This window comes from Pseudomyrmex gracilis, unplaced genomic scaffold (assembly GCF_002006095.1).
Source record: "Pseudomyrmex gracilis isolate BER0280 unplaced genomic scaffold, ASM200609v1 scaffold_107, whole genome shotgun sequence".
Lineage (NCBI taxonomy): Eukaryota > Metazoa > Arthropoda > Insecta > Hymenoptera > Formicidae > Pseudomyrmex > Pseudomyrmex gracilis.
In genome coordinates this window covers 43715-59047 of record NW_018020691.1, presented here as the reverse complement: position 1 = coordinate 59047, position 15333 = coordinate 43715, and the positions used below count along the sequence as shown (strand labels likewise).

General features: G+C 40.2%; 2 protein-coding genes across 2 annotated transcripts; both read left to right on the top strand.

The window, feature by feature from the left end:
• Positions 1–1872: 1872 nt before the first annotated feature.
• On the top strand, positions 1873–6854 carry LOC109856104 (putative transporter svop-1). The gene is made up of 12 exons (XM_020431030.1): positions 1873–2279; positions 2443–2667; positions 2802–2964; positions 3043–3164; positions 3300–3544; positions 3632–3804; positions 5101–5266; positions 5357–5471; positions 5540–5699; positions 5799–5926; positions 6011–6097; positions 6191–6854. The coding sequence occupies exons 1-11, from the start codon at positions 2168–2170 to the stop codon at positions 6061–6063; spliced, it is 1662 nt and encodes a 553-aa protein (XP_020286619.1). The 5' UTR covers positions 1873–2167; the 3' UTR covers positions 6064–6097; positions 6191–6854.
• A 3495-nt stretch (positions 6855–10349) lies between these two features.
• LOC109856105 lies at positions 10350–13094 on the top strand (the record flags this gene model as incomplete). The annotated part of the gene is made up of 4 exons (XM_020431031.1): positions 10350–10904; positions 11043–11342; positions 12102–12558; positions 12679–13094. Coding segments are annotated over exons 1-4 (1177 nt in total), but the record flags the coding sequence as incomplete, so codon positions are not given.
• Positions 13095–15333: the final 2239 nt, after the last annotated feature.

Below are 15333 nucleotides of genomic sequence, written 5' to 3'. Positions count from 1 at the left end.
ATTTTACGTCTGTGTTTTGTACTTTTTAACAATTTTAACAAAAAAGATTTAGACTCGATATAAAAGTTTTCAATCTAAAGATGTAAGTCATCCCACTATAATTAATAAAATTTTTAACATTACTCGATCTTATTTTATATATAGATGCATGATTAATAGGTTAATTGACAAGATATTGATACAAAGAATATTGTTATTGTGCATTAGCGGTGTGATCGCGCGTGACATTTTGACGGGCTATATCGATTATAACAATCAGGTATGCAGTTTAAATCCCGTCGACTTGATACAATCAAATATAATTATTGTTGCAGAGATATTTGTGTATATAAACTTTACACTTTAAACTTTATGTTTTACACAAAACGTTTTTTTATTTGGGCCAGCAATTTCATTCAATTTATTTAATTTTTAATGTTGTTAATTATCCAACTTTTGCAGTTGTCTATTATTAACGATTTTTATCAGCGCTAAGCATTCGTAATGCGACCTTCAACGTAACGAACACACGTAGCTTCTCGTACACGATATTTATTCAACGCTGACCCTAATTCATTTAGTTTTTATAAAAAGAACTCCGATTTTTATTTCTCCTTGTTCGATAAAAGTACCATCGGCCGAAAAGCAGGTCACTTGCCACGCAACGTCGATTCCGCGGCACAAATGCAGGAAACTTTAATTACTCCGGTGAAACGAACTTCGTCTTCTTGCGATATGCTGAGCTTTACATGATTTCTTTTATCTTTCTCTTCTCGTAGGTGATGGAGTACATGCGGTCACCGTCGTATCAACAGGCACGTGAATCCAGCCTGATGAAGTATAAGAATCTGTATTATTTATTCACCAAAGATCAAGACGCAGTTTGTACAGAAGATACGAATAAATAAATCGTTGGTTTTTTTGTAATGAAAAACACACCGTTTCAACGTTACAATAAATTGGAAATAAATTTATATATTTTTCAAACAACAAATTTTACAAATAAAAACAAATTTTACAAATAAAAATAAATTATACAATAAAAACAAATTTTACAAATTAATTTTTTACATTCAATCGTTTACGCTTACATTTGTACGTCAAATACTTTTTATTGTAAATATATTGAAGATATTGTGTCGTGATGAAAGTTTCAGTAAAATTGTAAGAAATTAAATCGATGTCAGAAACCTGCAACTCATCTTAATCACTTGCGATATTTGTTGCGCAACGCTACGTTCAGTTTTCGCAGCACATCCAAAGACAAATATCGTCGTACATCGAAGAACAAGAAGATCTTCTCATACAACAAATGTAACGAAGACGTAAAAATGCGTTTAAAATCGATTGATAAAATGAAGAAGCTGATTGAGAACCAAAGTCGTAAACTTCAGAATTTACTTCGCGCGCTGTTTGCCGCAACGTAAAACAATAGGAAAGAGCTACCGCATTCTTCGAATATCCCACACAAAAGTGTAGGAACGTAGTTGAGTTATTACGTTACGTGATGGTTTACTTTGCGCTTGTGAATTGCGAAAAGAAATACATTACACATCTTTACACTGCTAATTACGTGCTACGCGTGTTTCAAACGTGTGTAAAATCAGACAATATAGATTATACACACTTTAATGCTCATTAAGAAACATTACCTACCACTTGTTCTGCTCATCCGACAAGAACTTTGAGAACTTTTGTTTGACTTTTGGCGTCAGTTCTTAAACAAAGATATTTTTCATTAATTTTTTGTTTACAACATAATTAAAAAATTCTTAAACGTATGCTCGTAGGTTGGTCAACATCTAAGCAAACACGTAAATAATTCTTATTGCCATTTTTTTAGTAGAATCTTGTCGACAAATATCGAAACTGTTTGCGCGGCGATATACGCATAGTAAATCAGCAAACCGGGAATGTGAATATTTACTCAAGTGATAAAATTGTTTGCAAGGTATTTAACCGGTTAGCTCGAAAAGGTGACAGAGAGAGAAAACGTCTTCGAAAGTGGAGTGATTTCATCACCTCGTGCGCGAATCTCGAAGAGGTCTCATTACATAGAATCCTATGCGTTTTCCACCTATTTAATCATTGTTGTCGAACACTCGTTTCGCAACGGAAGCCGGGAGAGGACCCGACACGCGTACGAGATAATCGAGATAATCATTCGATCGGTTTGCGAATTATATGCATGGTTTGTGTTTGTCTCTTCCGATATCTCTCCCGAGTCGTGGCCATGTCGTGCGACAACAACAGATCAGAAACAATTGACACGAACGAAAAAGTTCATCAGCGAGATTCGAGTAAGTAAATTATTACACAAAAACAGAGAGAACAAAATTATTCAAATAATGTTTAGGAATAAATTCAAAATTTACACAAATGTTTGTTGGCGTAAACGATAATAATGAACGTGGCGTAACAATGATAATGATATTTAAAATCATCATGTGTGTTTGTGCGCAGCGATAATCGAAGATGTGTCAAATGAAAAAATTGCGGACTTCGAAGCGGCGATCGCTGCAGCCGAAATCGGAAAGTTTCAATATCTCCTCAGTCTTGCGATTATCCCGGCCTCTTGGGCGTCGAGTATCGACACGTCTAACATGTCGGTGATACTCGCTTCGGCGGAGTGCGATTTGGGACTGACGTTATTTGACAAAGGGCTTTTGAACAGCTCGATTTATTTTGGTGAGTGAACAAACGCGATGTCGTAAAGAAATTGAACAACTTCCCTTTCCTGAAAAGAAAGAAGACAATGATTTGACACAAGTGTAATAAAACGAAATCGAATTATTTTATGTGGACAATGGCGCGCCGCACAGGTATGGTGTTGAGTGGTTTTGTGTGGGGATACATCGCCGACGTCAAGGGAAGAAAGAAAGTCGTGCTGTACGGTTACCTGGCTGACAGTATCTGCAACATACTCGCGGGTTTCTCGCAGAACATGGAAACGCTTGTGTTCTTCAAATTTCTCAGTGGTTTGCTGTAAGAAAACAGAGTTGTTACACATTTTATTACACATCGAGCAGCGGAAAGTTTAATGACCGATTAAATCTAACGTAGCGTGAGCGGACCACATGCCACTCTGATGGCGTACAGCTCGGAATTCTACGGCGCCAAAGGTAGAACGAAAATTCCGATTCTCGTCGGTTTGTCCGTTCAGTTTGGATGTATAATCAATGTGTGTAAGTAATCGTGTAATATAGAAAAGACGCAAATTAACGCAAATAATTATTAACGGTCGACGAATCTGATGAAATTTTTCTTTGGTTTGTGAATAATTTTGTAATCCGTTTATTGTTTTGCGAAATTGTCATCAGTACTGGCGTGGCTAGTGATACCACAGCCGTGGTTGGTCACATTTTGGAATGGCGCCTTCGTGTACAATTCCTGGAGAATGTTTCTGTCTCTCTGCGGAATACCGACGCTGATAGGCGTCACGTGTCTCTGTTTCTTTCCGGAGAGTCCGAAATTTTTGATGACGCAAAATCGTAACGAGGACGCTCTCGAGATCTTCAAGACGATCTACAGCATGAACACCGGTTTGCCTAAAGACAATTATCCTGTGAGTGTACATGTACATTGTAATAATCGCATAAAAACAACAGCAAGAGAATAAGAGTACTATATATTTTTCTCTCTTTATTATTAGATAAGTGCCGTGGGCGATGTTAACTTAAATAACGCAAAACAGTCATCGGATTCTGAAAGCGATCCCAAGTCGTGCCTAAGTAATGGAATTCAACAAATGAAGCCGCTTTTCACAAATCCTTATCTGCCTCGTATTTTGTTAATTGTCACTCTACAATTTTGCGGGATGTTATGGTGAGTAACTCGATTAATTGTTTATGTTAACTTTACAAGTCTCTTTATAAGCTAAATCTTTTTTATATGAGCTGTCTTCAGTGACGTAATTTTATTTATTTAGTTGCTTTTTATTAGAAATTTTATTAGAAATAATCTTTTTATTAGAATTCTTTATTAATAACTGCACAATATACGTTAACACACCTACGAAATGACATTGTACATTATCGCAGCGTAGAATATCATAAATCACACGAGCGATCAGAGAAGTAGCAGGGCAAAGACAATAATGGCAAAGAGTATCTTGCGCGATTCTCTTCTTCTGGAATATCGCGCGCTTTTTTTTTGTATTTTTACGCGCGAGACACAACAAGACAGACGGCTAAAGTCGTAAAAGTTTGAAATTCAGTTAGTTGTGCAAATCTCGCGCTGACGATTTGAATGACAGACATGAGAAAATTTACGAGTTTATCAGCGCCGAGGTGATATGACACATCTGTCCCCTTCTCATATCGTCGAGATGTATTCTCATTATCTGAATACACATTGACATCGGATTTCGCGCATGTGTGTATCACGCGCACGTGGTTCTACTAAATTATTCTACTAAATTAAAGGGTGTCAGACGGGGAGACAAAAATAAAACGCTGATTACACAGAGACCGCGCTCTCTCTCTCTTCCTCTTTCGGTTTACAGAAATCTACTAAAGTCTTCTACTAAATTGAAGGATGTCAGACCGGTTGTAACGATAATCAAATGGCGTCGTTTATCGGATTTAATTGTGCAGTTAGCGATTAAATTAAATACTCTTTCTCGTTCTCTCGGCAATGCAATTTCTCGTTTGAAACTTTTCCATTGACGTAGATCCTGACGTTGATAACAAAAGCAAGCAAGATTGTTTTTAGATTGTGTTATTTTCAATATGACATATTATAAAAGAAACGAGTTCTCGCGTTTTCGCCTGTAAGGTGCAGGTGTGTCACGAGGATAACTTTTATCTCTTTGGTTGAATAATTAAAGCAAAAAAGAAAACCAGAGAGAGAGATAGATAAATACATGGTAGATTAAGTTGATTGAATTGTGCTTGAAGAGAAAAACATTATTATTGAATTAACAAACATCACCTCTGAATATGCAAATAAAAAGAAAACAGAGTTTCGAGATTATCGAGTACTTTATGACACACGACATTCGCGGTACATTAAATATTTGCACACGTTAATGACTTCAACTTTCCTGACATTTGCATTAATTTTTGTGTGTTCGATTTATTCGATTTTGTTTTTGATCATTTTCGTTTTTCCTGTTTACAGCTTGAACACCTTTCGCTTGTGGCAGCCGCAACTCTTCGCGACGATAAAAGATATCGGCAGTCGCACGAATGTAACCAATCCTACTTTTTGCGAATTACTCGACATTTCGGTGTCCGCCAATGCAAATCAAATTGCCACGTCAAATGGAACAGCGAGTTGTGAGAATGTAATATGCAACGCTTATGTGGTCGAAATTCACACGACGTGCGAATTTGCAACGTGTACTTACAATCTTGAATTTTCAATTTCATTTCAGATTCCTGTGCCAGATTCGATATACATAGACAGCATTATCGTATCGACCTCTTCTAGTGTTTTCATATTGTGCTCCACCATCTTCGTCAATTTCCTCCAACACAAATATCTCGCCAGTAGGTTTTTTCATTCTTATGTACATCAAAAACTATCGAATTTTTAATCATTTTTGTTCGCAACGCAGTGGTCTCCCATGGATGCGCACTTCTGTGTGTGATATCGTTAATTTGGTCACCGAATTCGTTGACCACTCTTGTTCTCACGTGCTTGTACCTCGGTTTATTGAGCAAGACTTACAACATTCTGGTCGGCGCGACTGTTTTGCTCTTTCCCACGTCTTTAAGGTTTGTCATTTACGGATCATGGAATTGCGCCCGTGATCTCTTCGAAAAGATAAAAAGTACCACAAATGTCACGCGTGCTCATATTATTTTCTTTGTCAGAGCAATGGCGGTGAGTCTGGAAATGATAGTGGGAAGACTCGGATCCATTATGGGCAATTTCATCTTCCCCGTTTTGCTCGAGTACGGCTGCGCATCGCCGATTATTAACCTGTCGTGCTTTTCTGGACGTGAGTATTTTGTTCAACAATTGTTTTTACAATCTCACAAGGTAGTTATTTCTCACGCACGCAAATATATTATTTATTTATTAGTATGCATACTCCTCACGTGTTTCCTACCGAGCACGCGCAAGCACGCGGTGTAAGGATCGCCGTTTTAATGATTTTGCGAGAGTCGAGGTAAGTGTTGAAACAAAAAAGTACTAGAACTTTGCTCGTCTGAGAAAAAAACTCGTTAACTCGCTCATTCTGAGTTTCTGCGATTGTGAACAGCGTCTTCTTCGTCTCTGAGAATTCGAGATCGTTTAGCAGAGCCGAACCACGCAGACGTTCCAAGGACCTGGATCGGAGCCTATCGCAGACTATGATCGAGCCCGTACGAGGGCGGACAATGGTCATGCATATGTGCATGCATCACACAACGAAACGCCGCGCGAGGCCTTGAGTTTCACTTTCGACACATCCTGGAGAGCCCTCCAGCCTTCACCCACATGCTCGTTCTTCTCTCACCCGCGCCTCTCTTCGTGTGGAGAATATCAGTTTACTGATACGTACGCTTTATCGCGCCGCGATCTCAGGACCTCGCCAATCTCCGCGCGCCATCGCCGATCGTGCAATAAAATGTTCCAACGTACGTATACGCAAACCCGCACGCACGTAAAACCTCCATGCCAATGAAAAATTGGAGAAAACGCGCAAACTTGTCGAAAATATTTTATTGTACAATAATTATAATTTATATAAGCGTTATGCAAAAAACAGAAAACCATGTGTTTATTCGTATGGGAAAACTGTGATACGTATCTACGGTATAAACTGTTATGTTTTTTCTTTCAAGAAATGTTTTTTCTTTCAAGTTATGTATTATATGTATAATGAGTGTATAAGTATATTAAAGTTTCTAAAATATGACCGTATATCAATAATTAATTTGTACATGTATGTATAATACAAGTAATAATATTTATATCAGATAATTGTTGTGTGTTGGACTCTTTTTACTTTACGCATGTGTGTGTGTGTGTGTGTCTTGGTTGTAATTCGGTTTTCGACAGTGCGAAAATTACCTACCGGAAAACAATCAGCGTTTTCGCCGTATCGCGTGCGACAAACAAAACAAAACAAAACAAAACAAAACAAAAATAGCGAACGCCGTACAATTAAAACGAACGCCCATTCAACTGTTAATGGAAGCACGTAGTGTTCCATTAACAGCTAAATGCGCGCGCGGCGGCGCGCGAGGTACAGTTTAAAATGTTCCGCACAACTTCCTCCATACGTTGCTTTCATTGTATAAGGGCTCTCCGTGGCGCCTGGGACTGCATTCCGCATAAATTGCGGAAGGGAACGCGCGCGCACACCCGTGCTCATGTGGAAAAACGTGTCTGTATTTCTTCTATAATCCACGTTAACATCACACTGGCGACTCAATGTCTACATTAAAAGACCGGCGCGGTGTACGTGTGTACCTGCAAGCCTTAAACGTTGTAGATCCAACAACGATCTACACCGCAAACAACTTCATTTAACGCTGTTGCCTTTTCCCGATCACGCCTCACAATTATAGTTACGTAATGAAAGATGTTTTCGGACACGAGTCTCTTTTCGAGAAGATCTTTTTCTTCGAGCAGCAGCTTATGTGCGAAATAAATCGTCCAAAATAATTCTTTATTTCATGATCTCCCCATAATGTGATCTTTCAATTATTTATAATATTTTTGATACTTATAATAATTTTCAGCTAATAAGTTTCAACTCAAGTTTTTATTCGATACATAGTGATTGACAAAAAGTTGAGATAACAGTTGCTTTGAATATGTCCGTACTTCCGAGCGAAGATCCAAACGAAGAAAGACGGCAAGAACGGAGGCCGATGATCACAAGCGAGTCTCGCGTGAGAATCACTTCCCCGTCGTTCTCTAATCATTCTATACGGACACGAAGTATCGTCGTATCGCGATTTCACGGTCGCTATTTTCGCTCGATCGTGGGTACCACTGCGGCAAGATAGTCGCATCGGCAGCGCATCGGTATGATACTGTTAACTCCTTCTCCATCCCCGCGATGGCTTCTCGGAATATCCTTCCTGTCCGTTTATCGACCGCGGCGTTTCTGACAGGTCCGCGCGTCTTTGCGACAAGAAGCTCTACGCGTTCTTGACAGTTTGTGTCACATTATAATATCTCATCGCGCAATCTCTCAGTGATGACGTTCGTTCGCGTAAATGAGGTTCTGAAAACTTTCTCTCTCTCTCTCTCTCTCTGTGTGTGTGTGTGCGTGCGTGTGTGTGTATTGTCGATACCGATATTTATTACCGTTATGATCTTCGGTTTCTCACAAAGAAATTTATTTTTGCGTCATTCAAAGTTTTTACTCAAGCAATCGGCATAAGATAAGACTAACTAAAATGACAGTCCAATTTATGAGACGCTTCTCATGCATTCGGTCGTGCAGTTCCTTTTGCGACGCGTTTGAATTGGAACACGTTGGATCGTCATTGAATGTTAATGTTTGTTTTCTCACAATAATAACCTTGCGGAATAAATTTAACGGTCGATTTCGTTTACTTCGGCGTAATGACGACAATCGAGAAAATACGTCGTGCACATCAGATTCTGTACTGAATAAACAGTTTTGTAATTGGAAAATTGCAAGATTGCAAAATTGCAATACCTTTACAAATTTGGTCACACGTAACAGTGCGAAAATTCAATCATTGTAGAGGCGGAAAGATCGAAATACGTCACAGAAGAATAGACTGGCCTGGATTGAGAAGAATCGGCTTCGAGTCATCGGCTACTTCTTTTTCCACAGACAGCGAAAATACATCCTTATAAAATTAATTTAAGCAAGACGGTCGGCAAGTTAATTGTAAGCATTGTTTCTTCTCATTTGCGGTTTTCTTTGATGATTTCGTTCTCGGATTAGTTGAACAGGACGTTGTCGTCTTCAAGGTGGCCGTCCGAAGCGGAATAGATGAGTCACTTTCGGCGTGGTTCATCGCGCGTCTGCCCCATTGTCCCGTGTAATAACCGGATGTCGATGTCCGTTTTGCAACAGGTGAACTTGAAAGCGAACGATTTAGGTGAGGACGCAAATTCAATCGCAAATTTACGTGCTAACGAAATCTCATTAAAATATGATGTGGTTGTTTTTCTTCTTTATTGTATCTCTCTCTTTCTCTCTCTCTCATTTGTGTACAATTCGTTTACGAGAAACTTTATGAACGCACAGTTCGGGAGTTCGCGAATCGCGTTTCAACTTGATATTATTTTTTCAATCGTTACGATTGTACAACCGGGTAACGGCAAAACAAAATACAATCGCGTAACTTAACGCTCGTTAATTCTTCTCTTCTTCCCCGAGATCTTCTCGCGATTGCTAACAAGCAGTCTCACGACCTCCGTTATTGGCATTCCACCGAACTGATAAAACAATGGCAGACCGTTTCCACTTCTTCTTATTTGCATGGAAGTTTGCTAAGCGAGTATCTAATCAGCTATGTCGTACGAAATGAAATACATTAAAACTATTTCCGATGTTAATGGAAAATTGGTAAAAAAAACATTTTATTCGATATAATATTTTCTGTCGAATGCTCTGACAAAAATATAAATACAAATAAAGTAACAAATATAATTAAAAAAATATAAGTAAAAAAAGTATATTTCTTCGCAACTTAGCGTAAAAACAACGTATATAAAATACAGCAACGCGTAATTGTTTAAAAAAACAAGCAAGAGAATTTACATCACGTTCGTATCAAATGTGGAACGCGTTGAAAACTTGTTTGTGTGTCTATGTGTGTGTTTTAATTAAATCGTATATTAAACTCCTGAATAGGTTTGACTCCGGCGCAAGTACCTAATTCGCGTGTTTGTTTCGATCGGAAGAATCGATGCGCAAGAATTTGCATTTGTTTACCTACTTATCCCCCATACACCGCAATATATATCGCGCTACATTGCTTCTCATTTATGCGCCTGCTGATGCAAATGAGCGCGTTTATCTGTGGGTATCTACCGCTAGGACCGCTATGCCCATAACGCACCGTGTGACTCCTTGGCTCCTTACTGTTCTTGCGTTTATTCTTTCTCTCCTCTCTCTCCGTATACATATACACAACGCCTTCGTTACTCTTCCTTATCTTCCTCGCCGCTCTTGTTCGTTGCTTATGTACTTCGCTCCGGTCGCCGCACAGGTGTGTTCTCACGCAGGCCGATCCTTTCCCCCATCCGCAAAACTACAAGATATCGGTCGGAAGGGCTTCGGGCGCTCGTTATCTCGCGCGAATCATTCTAATATTTTAATTTCATATGCAGCGTTTACGGTTCGCCACGCGCGCGCATTTCGCGAAAAAAAACGAAACGACCGCGTGGCGAACCGAGCGAACATCGCGAGAACCGCCGCAAAAATCGAATAACCTAAATACGTAAAATCGTGAGTAAACATTTTCGTTTATGTTTCAAGTGTGACGGACATGTCGTTCGGCTTTAAGCAGTGAAAGGGTTTCAGAGGCTTCTTCTCCGGACTGTACGGGGAAATTCGCTCCTTTCCCTTACGGTGTTTCTAACGTGTCCAATGTGAACAGCTGTCCGTGTCAAATCCGACTCGGTGCCAAGTGACGCGTACGCGACACGTCTCAATTCCGCCACGCGAGGTGGGAAAGCTACTTCCGCGCGAGTCAGCGAAATTGAAAATTGCCCGCTACCGGAATTACAGTGCCATTAAGCTTGTTCTTGTTCCTCACTTCTCGTCGTCGTATGCACATCGACGTCGCTTCCATTTTTTTCGCGACCGAACGACCGCGTTAAAGAAACGCAGTAAAATGTGGATTGTTATCTTTGTCAACGTCGGGGTACATACGTAGTTGAACGCGCGAGAAAAGGCAGAAGAGATCTGGCAAAATTCACGGGCGAAACAATTTTCCTAAACACAACACTGTGTACATGTGTGTGCGTGTGTGTGTGACATGAATTAACTATGGGTTAGTTAGCTTGTTTATATATTTTTCTCGCTTAAGGTTACAACGTGCTTCGAGTAGAATACCAAAGCATCAGATTTTCTGAATATTATTTTACATACGATATCTTTTTATTTTAATAATCTACGTAAAATAACGCAGAAACTGACAACAAACGCGTCAAAAGCGATGTAAAAGGTGTACAAACAAGCGAGGAAGCTTTCGAGGAAATTCTCAGCTTGTCGCCTATCGACGAAGAATCTGAGCTAATTTTATGTTGCAAAAAAGCATCTAGCACCTTTACCATCAGTGAGACCCCAGAAAGTGTCTCTAGCTTGATAACATCCTGCGAGGAACAACCGACAGACAGACTCGACATTTCAAGGTGCGAGAAGGGCGATTCGGTGACAGATAGTTTCGGAAACGAGCAAATTCGGCAAGAACACGACCAATATGAAAGAAGTAAAGCAAATTATTGTTGTTGTTTAAATTCGCGCGCGGTGCAATCTGTTATTGGTCGCGCGATATTGCGGATTAATACGCACCTCGAATCGAAATCGGCCCGTGGCTCAGGCGATCTGTGCGGAGATTACTGAGCGGAAGATCCGGGTTCGAATCTCCGATCGTCGGAGATACTATTATTTATATCTTCGACATAATATTATAATATGTAATATATACTATATTATAATATTACATAATATTATAATTATTATATCTCCATTATCGGGATTTTTTCGGGTCGATTTCCCTCGGAGAGAGCGATGGCAAGCTACCGAGGTTTTATAACACGATTCTTGCCGAGGGAGACTTCTGGTAAGTCTCGTAGTGGTTCGAAGTCCACTTAAAACTGTAGGTTCCCTTTGTTATTTCTCACGTATCTCAATCCGCATATTACGAGAGCAAATAAAAAGATACTGCGTATCGACTAGACTTACGCAGATTAAGGGCTAAAATAATCAATTAAATTGATTTATTTTACGTTCTTTTTTTCATTTATTGAGAAGATAAAAATGTATATTTTACACACCGAGACGTTTCTCTCGCGATCTCGTAATTACATTGCTATTATTCGATTAAATATCTAAAAGAGCTAGATATCTTTCTTATTATTTTACGTTTCTTGAGTTTGTATTAGCGTTTCGCGATGTCGAACAACGCGCGAACAAACAAAATGTGCTTTAATCCGTGTTGTGTCACACAAGAATGCGTGTGTTACAGAGGCGGAAGCTTCCGGCGACAATGACGAAGCGATAAGTGGTCTCCGTGAAAAGTCCTTGAAGACCACCGTGGAACAGCTTAAGTGCAGATTGTCCCAAGCCGAGAAGGAGATCGTCGTCCTGAAGAAGCAGCGGAGCCCGCGGAAATGCCCGAGTCACGAGAAATGCGAAATTCTTCAGAAAGATCTGCTGAGTTGGCGTAACGACCACGAAAAGAGGCTCAATGCTCAGATGATCAAATGGGAATTGGCGGAGAAGAGAATATACGATGAGATGGAGAACACGAGGATGATCTACGATAATATTCAGCGACACCTGGAGGTCTTGGAGAAGCAAAGCACGAGGGTTTGCTCGGACTTTCGAAGACAAATCGACATGTGGGAGAAGAAACTTAAAGACGACATTGCTAGTATACACGAGAACAATTTGATGGAACTGCGCGAGCAAGTCAGAGCATGGTGAATGATGACGTTTTAGTGTTTTGACGTTATACAATTGTTTAATTTCAATTAACTACTTGTTGTGTAACAATTAAATACAATTAAATAATTAAATATAATGAAATAATTATATTCTAGGCTTGAAATGCGAGATACAATTAGCTTGTCGAGTGTTCGGAACGAGAAAGAATGCGAGACGTGTAAAGTGAGCGACATTCGTTCCGATAAGAAACACGACAGATCTTGCAAATCGCAGACATCCGAACTGACGATGTTGCACGAAGACAATGGCAAATTTCTACGTAGGATAGAACGTATTATTAAGTTCGAAGTTCAGCAGCATCGTGACGATTTATCGAGACAAACGAGTCAGAAGATTGCCGAGCTCCGTTCAGCGTTCGAAAATTTCAAACACAATTTTTATCTGGATCGCAATTACGTTAAAATAAATACCAGTGAAATCGCGGGATCGGCCGTTGAAACGCGGGAATCGAACGATCTCGAGTGTCAAGATACCGCGAGATCTGATTTAAACGCGAGTTCTGCAGAAAAATGTACGTTATGTTGAAATAATACAAATTGCAAATAACGCATTCCAGAGAATATATATGTTTTGCAAATAAATCGCGCGAATACTCGTCTAGATATTCTTTCGGATTACAAAAAGTACCGTAACGTGATCTACTAATCCAAACCGACAAAGACTAGGAAGAACTTTTATCATCGCTACATCTAACTTCGGCCTTCTAAAGGTTAACGACGAGAGATCGCACAAATCCTCAAAAACATTTTTTTGCGAATAATCCGTCTTATTAACTCACCGCTTCCGAGATCATGGAGTTTAGATTGCGAAGATAAAAGCAAAATCACAGAGTGCGACGTCCTCTTCTTTACGTAACAACTTGAGCCGCTGCAGTATCAGCTATTATATTTTCTTAATAGTCGTAGATCATGCAATATTGCAATGATCGTTGTTTATTCTTCTCTCTCTCTCTCTCTTTCTGTGTGCGCGCGCGCTCTTCCCCCTCCGGAGAAGCACGTATTACGGAAATGTGCTCTCGCGATCTTTATCGTCATGGGTAAGAAGAACGACGACGGGCACGGGTGCCTTATGCTCGTATAATGCGTGGCCGCGAGCGTGACCTACGGTACACGGCCAGGCCGGGGATAATTCGAATCTGCGATTCAGATGCTGTTTTACATAATCACTTTCATGAATCAGCCTTCTTAAGGGATATTACCGCTTATAGGTAGGTCAACGACGAGATGTCGTCGTGCTGCTTATATATCGCAATTTACGACGGGGAGTCCCCGGCGGGGCAGGCGTGTCCGATCGGATTCTTCGTGGGAAGAGCCGCAGCCGATCGCGTCGCTACCGTTGCGGTGGCACAAACGCCACGCGGAGGAATCCGCTCCTTCCTCTCTTTCTCTCTTTTTCTCTCTTTCTATTTCTCTCTTATACGCACGTCGACAAATCTATATCACCGCAGATAGATTCAGGGATAATTATCGTCCGCGTCTGCATGCTTCTGGATCATGGTCTGGGTCGACGTTCCGCGGTTCAATGCTCCTCTTTTTTTTCTTCGAGCTAATAGGTAGGAAACCTCGCCTCGTTTTTCGTCCGACGGATCGTAGATCTGTGTCCTTCGGAAAGCTTCATGACTTCCGCCGTTCTCTTTCTCTCTTTCTCTTTCTCCTTCTCAAGTACGGCGTACGTATGAGTTAAGATTCTCAAAGCGTTCTTCAAAGGCAACGCGAATTCAACAATAAGACAAATTTTCTACATTTATTTTCTTCATTCAAGAAAAAAGTTTTATGTTTTGCATGTGTCTTTTGTTCAATACCCGCAGAAAACTGAAGGAATTTTATTTCTCAAACGCGAGTCGCAACCACGTAATATCAGCGCGAACTTATTTTATTAAACACACATTGTGTTACGTGCGAATTTATTCGCGTAATTAATTAGGTCTGCAATTGCGAGATTTTACTGTGACACGCAACACCAATACATTACATCGCGAAATGAGCTGAGAAATTGAAGTCCGTTACGCGAGATAACTTGATTATCTGCGCGAAGATCATACCTCTAAAGTCTTAATAATCTTGTCGGGAGCGAATGTGTCTCTCCGGCGCAAACTATGTCGCTGGTAGTAGGGCGACGCGAGCGCACATAAAGTAAATGTGTCAACGTAATTTCCTTGTTATAGAAACTTGACGTATTTATTTTCGTATTTAAATCAACTGTTATTTTGCTGAAAAGATCCTAATGGCATCTTTTCTTGGCGCAGAAGTATCGCAATGTGTGTTGGAAAAATATTCCAGAAGAATGCATATCTTACAGATTCTTGTAGCACACATCTCTCTCTTAGAAATAACCACCAATTATTTTTTTTTATGACTTATTGTTGCAATAATAGCGTACAATTTATTAATAACCTCCGGAGAAATCGGAGGAGTCATCCTAACTGTACTTGCACGCGCCTTGCTCGCATAGACACATTCTTGATCGAGATTGATCAATTTCCAATTATAATCCACGTAATTAGACGCGCGTCCCCGTCCCGATATCCGTGCGTTGCAAATTCGCTAATACCGCTCGGAGAATTACCGCGGAAGTTCCTCGCCGCGGGAAAAAAAAGACCGTTCGGTATATATATAAGCTCCGACGAGTAATTAACTCGTTCGTAACCGCGGTATCTAAATCTCACTGTACCAACTGCATTAGGATATACCCCGCGGAGAGTGAAGGCATTTCTTCTCACGCTTATTCCGCACAATCGGCCGACCGAGGCA

Bases quoted from the DNA above. Each gene is read 5' to 3' on its own strand.
- LOC109856104 (XM_020431030.1), top strand. From the start codon at position 2,168: ATGGTTTGTGTTTGTCTCTTCCGATATCTCTCCCGAGTCGTGGCCATG. The intron at 2,965-3,042 runs GTAAGAAAACAG...AATCTAACGTAG, and splicing joins AAATTTCTCAGTGGTTTGCT to CGTGAGCGGACCACATGCCA. The intron at 3,165-3,299 runs GTAAGTAATCGT...AATTGTCATCAG, and splicing joins TGGATGTATAATCAATGTGT to TACTGGCGTGGCTAGTGATA.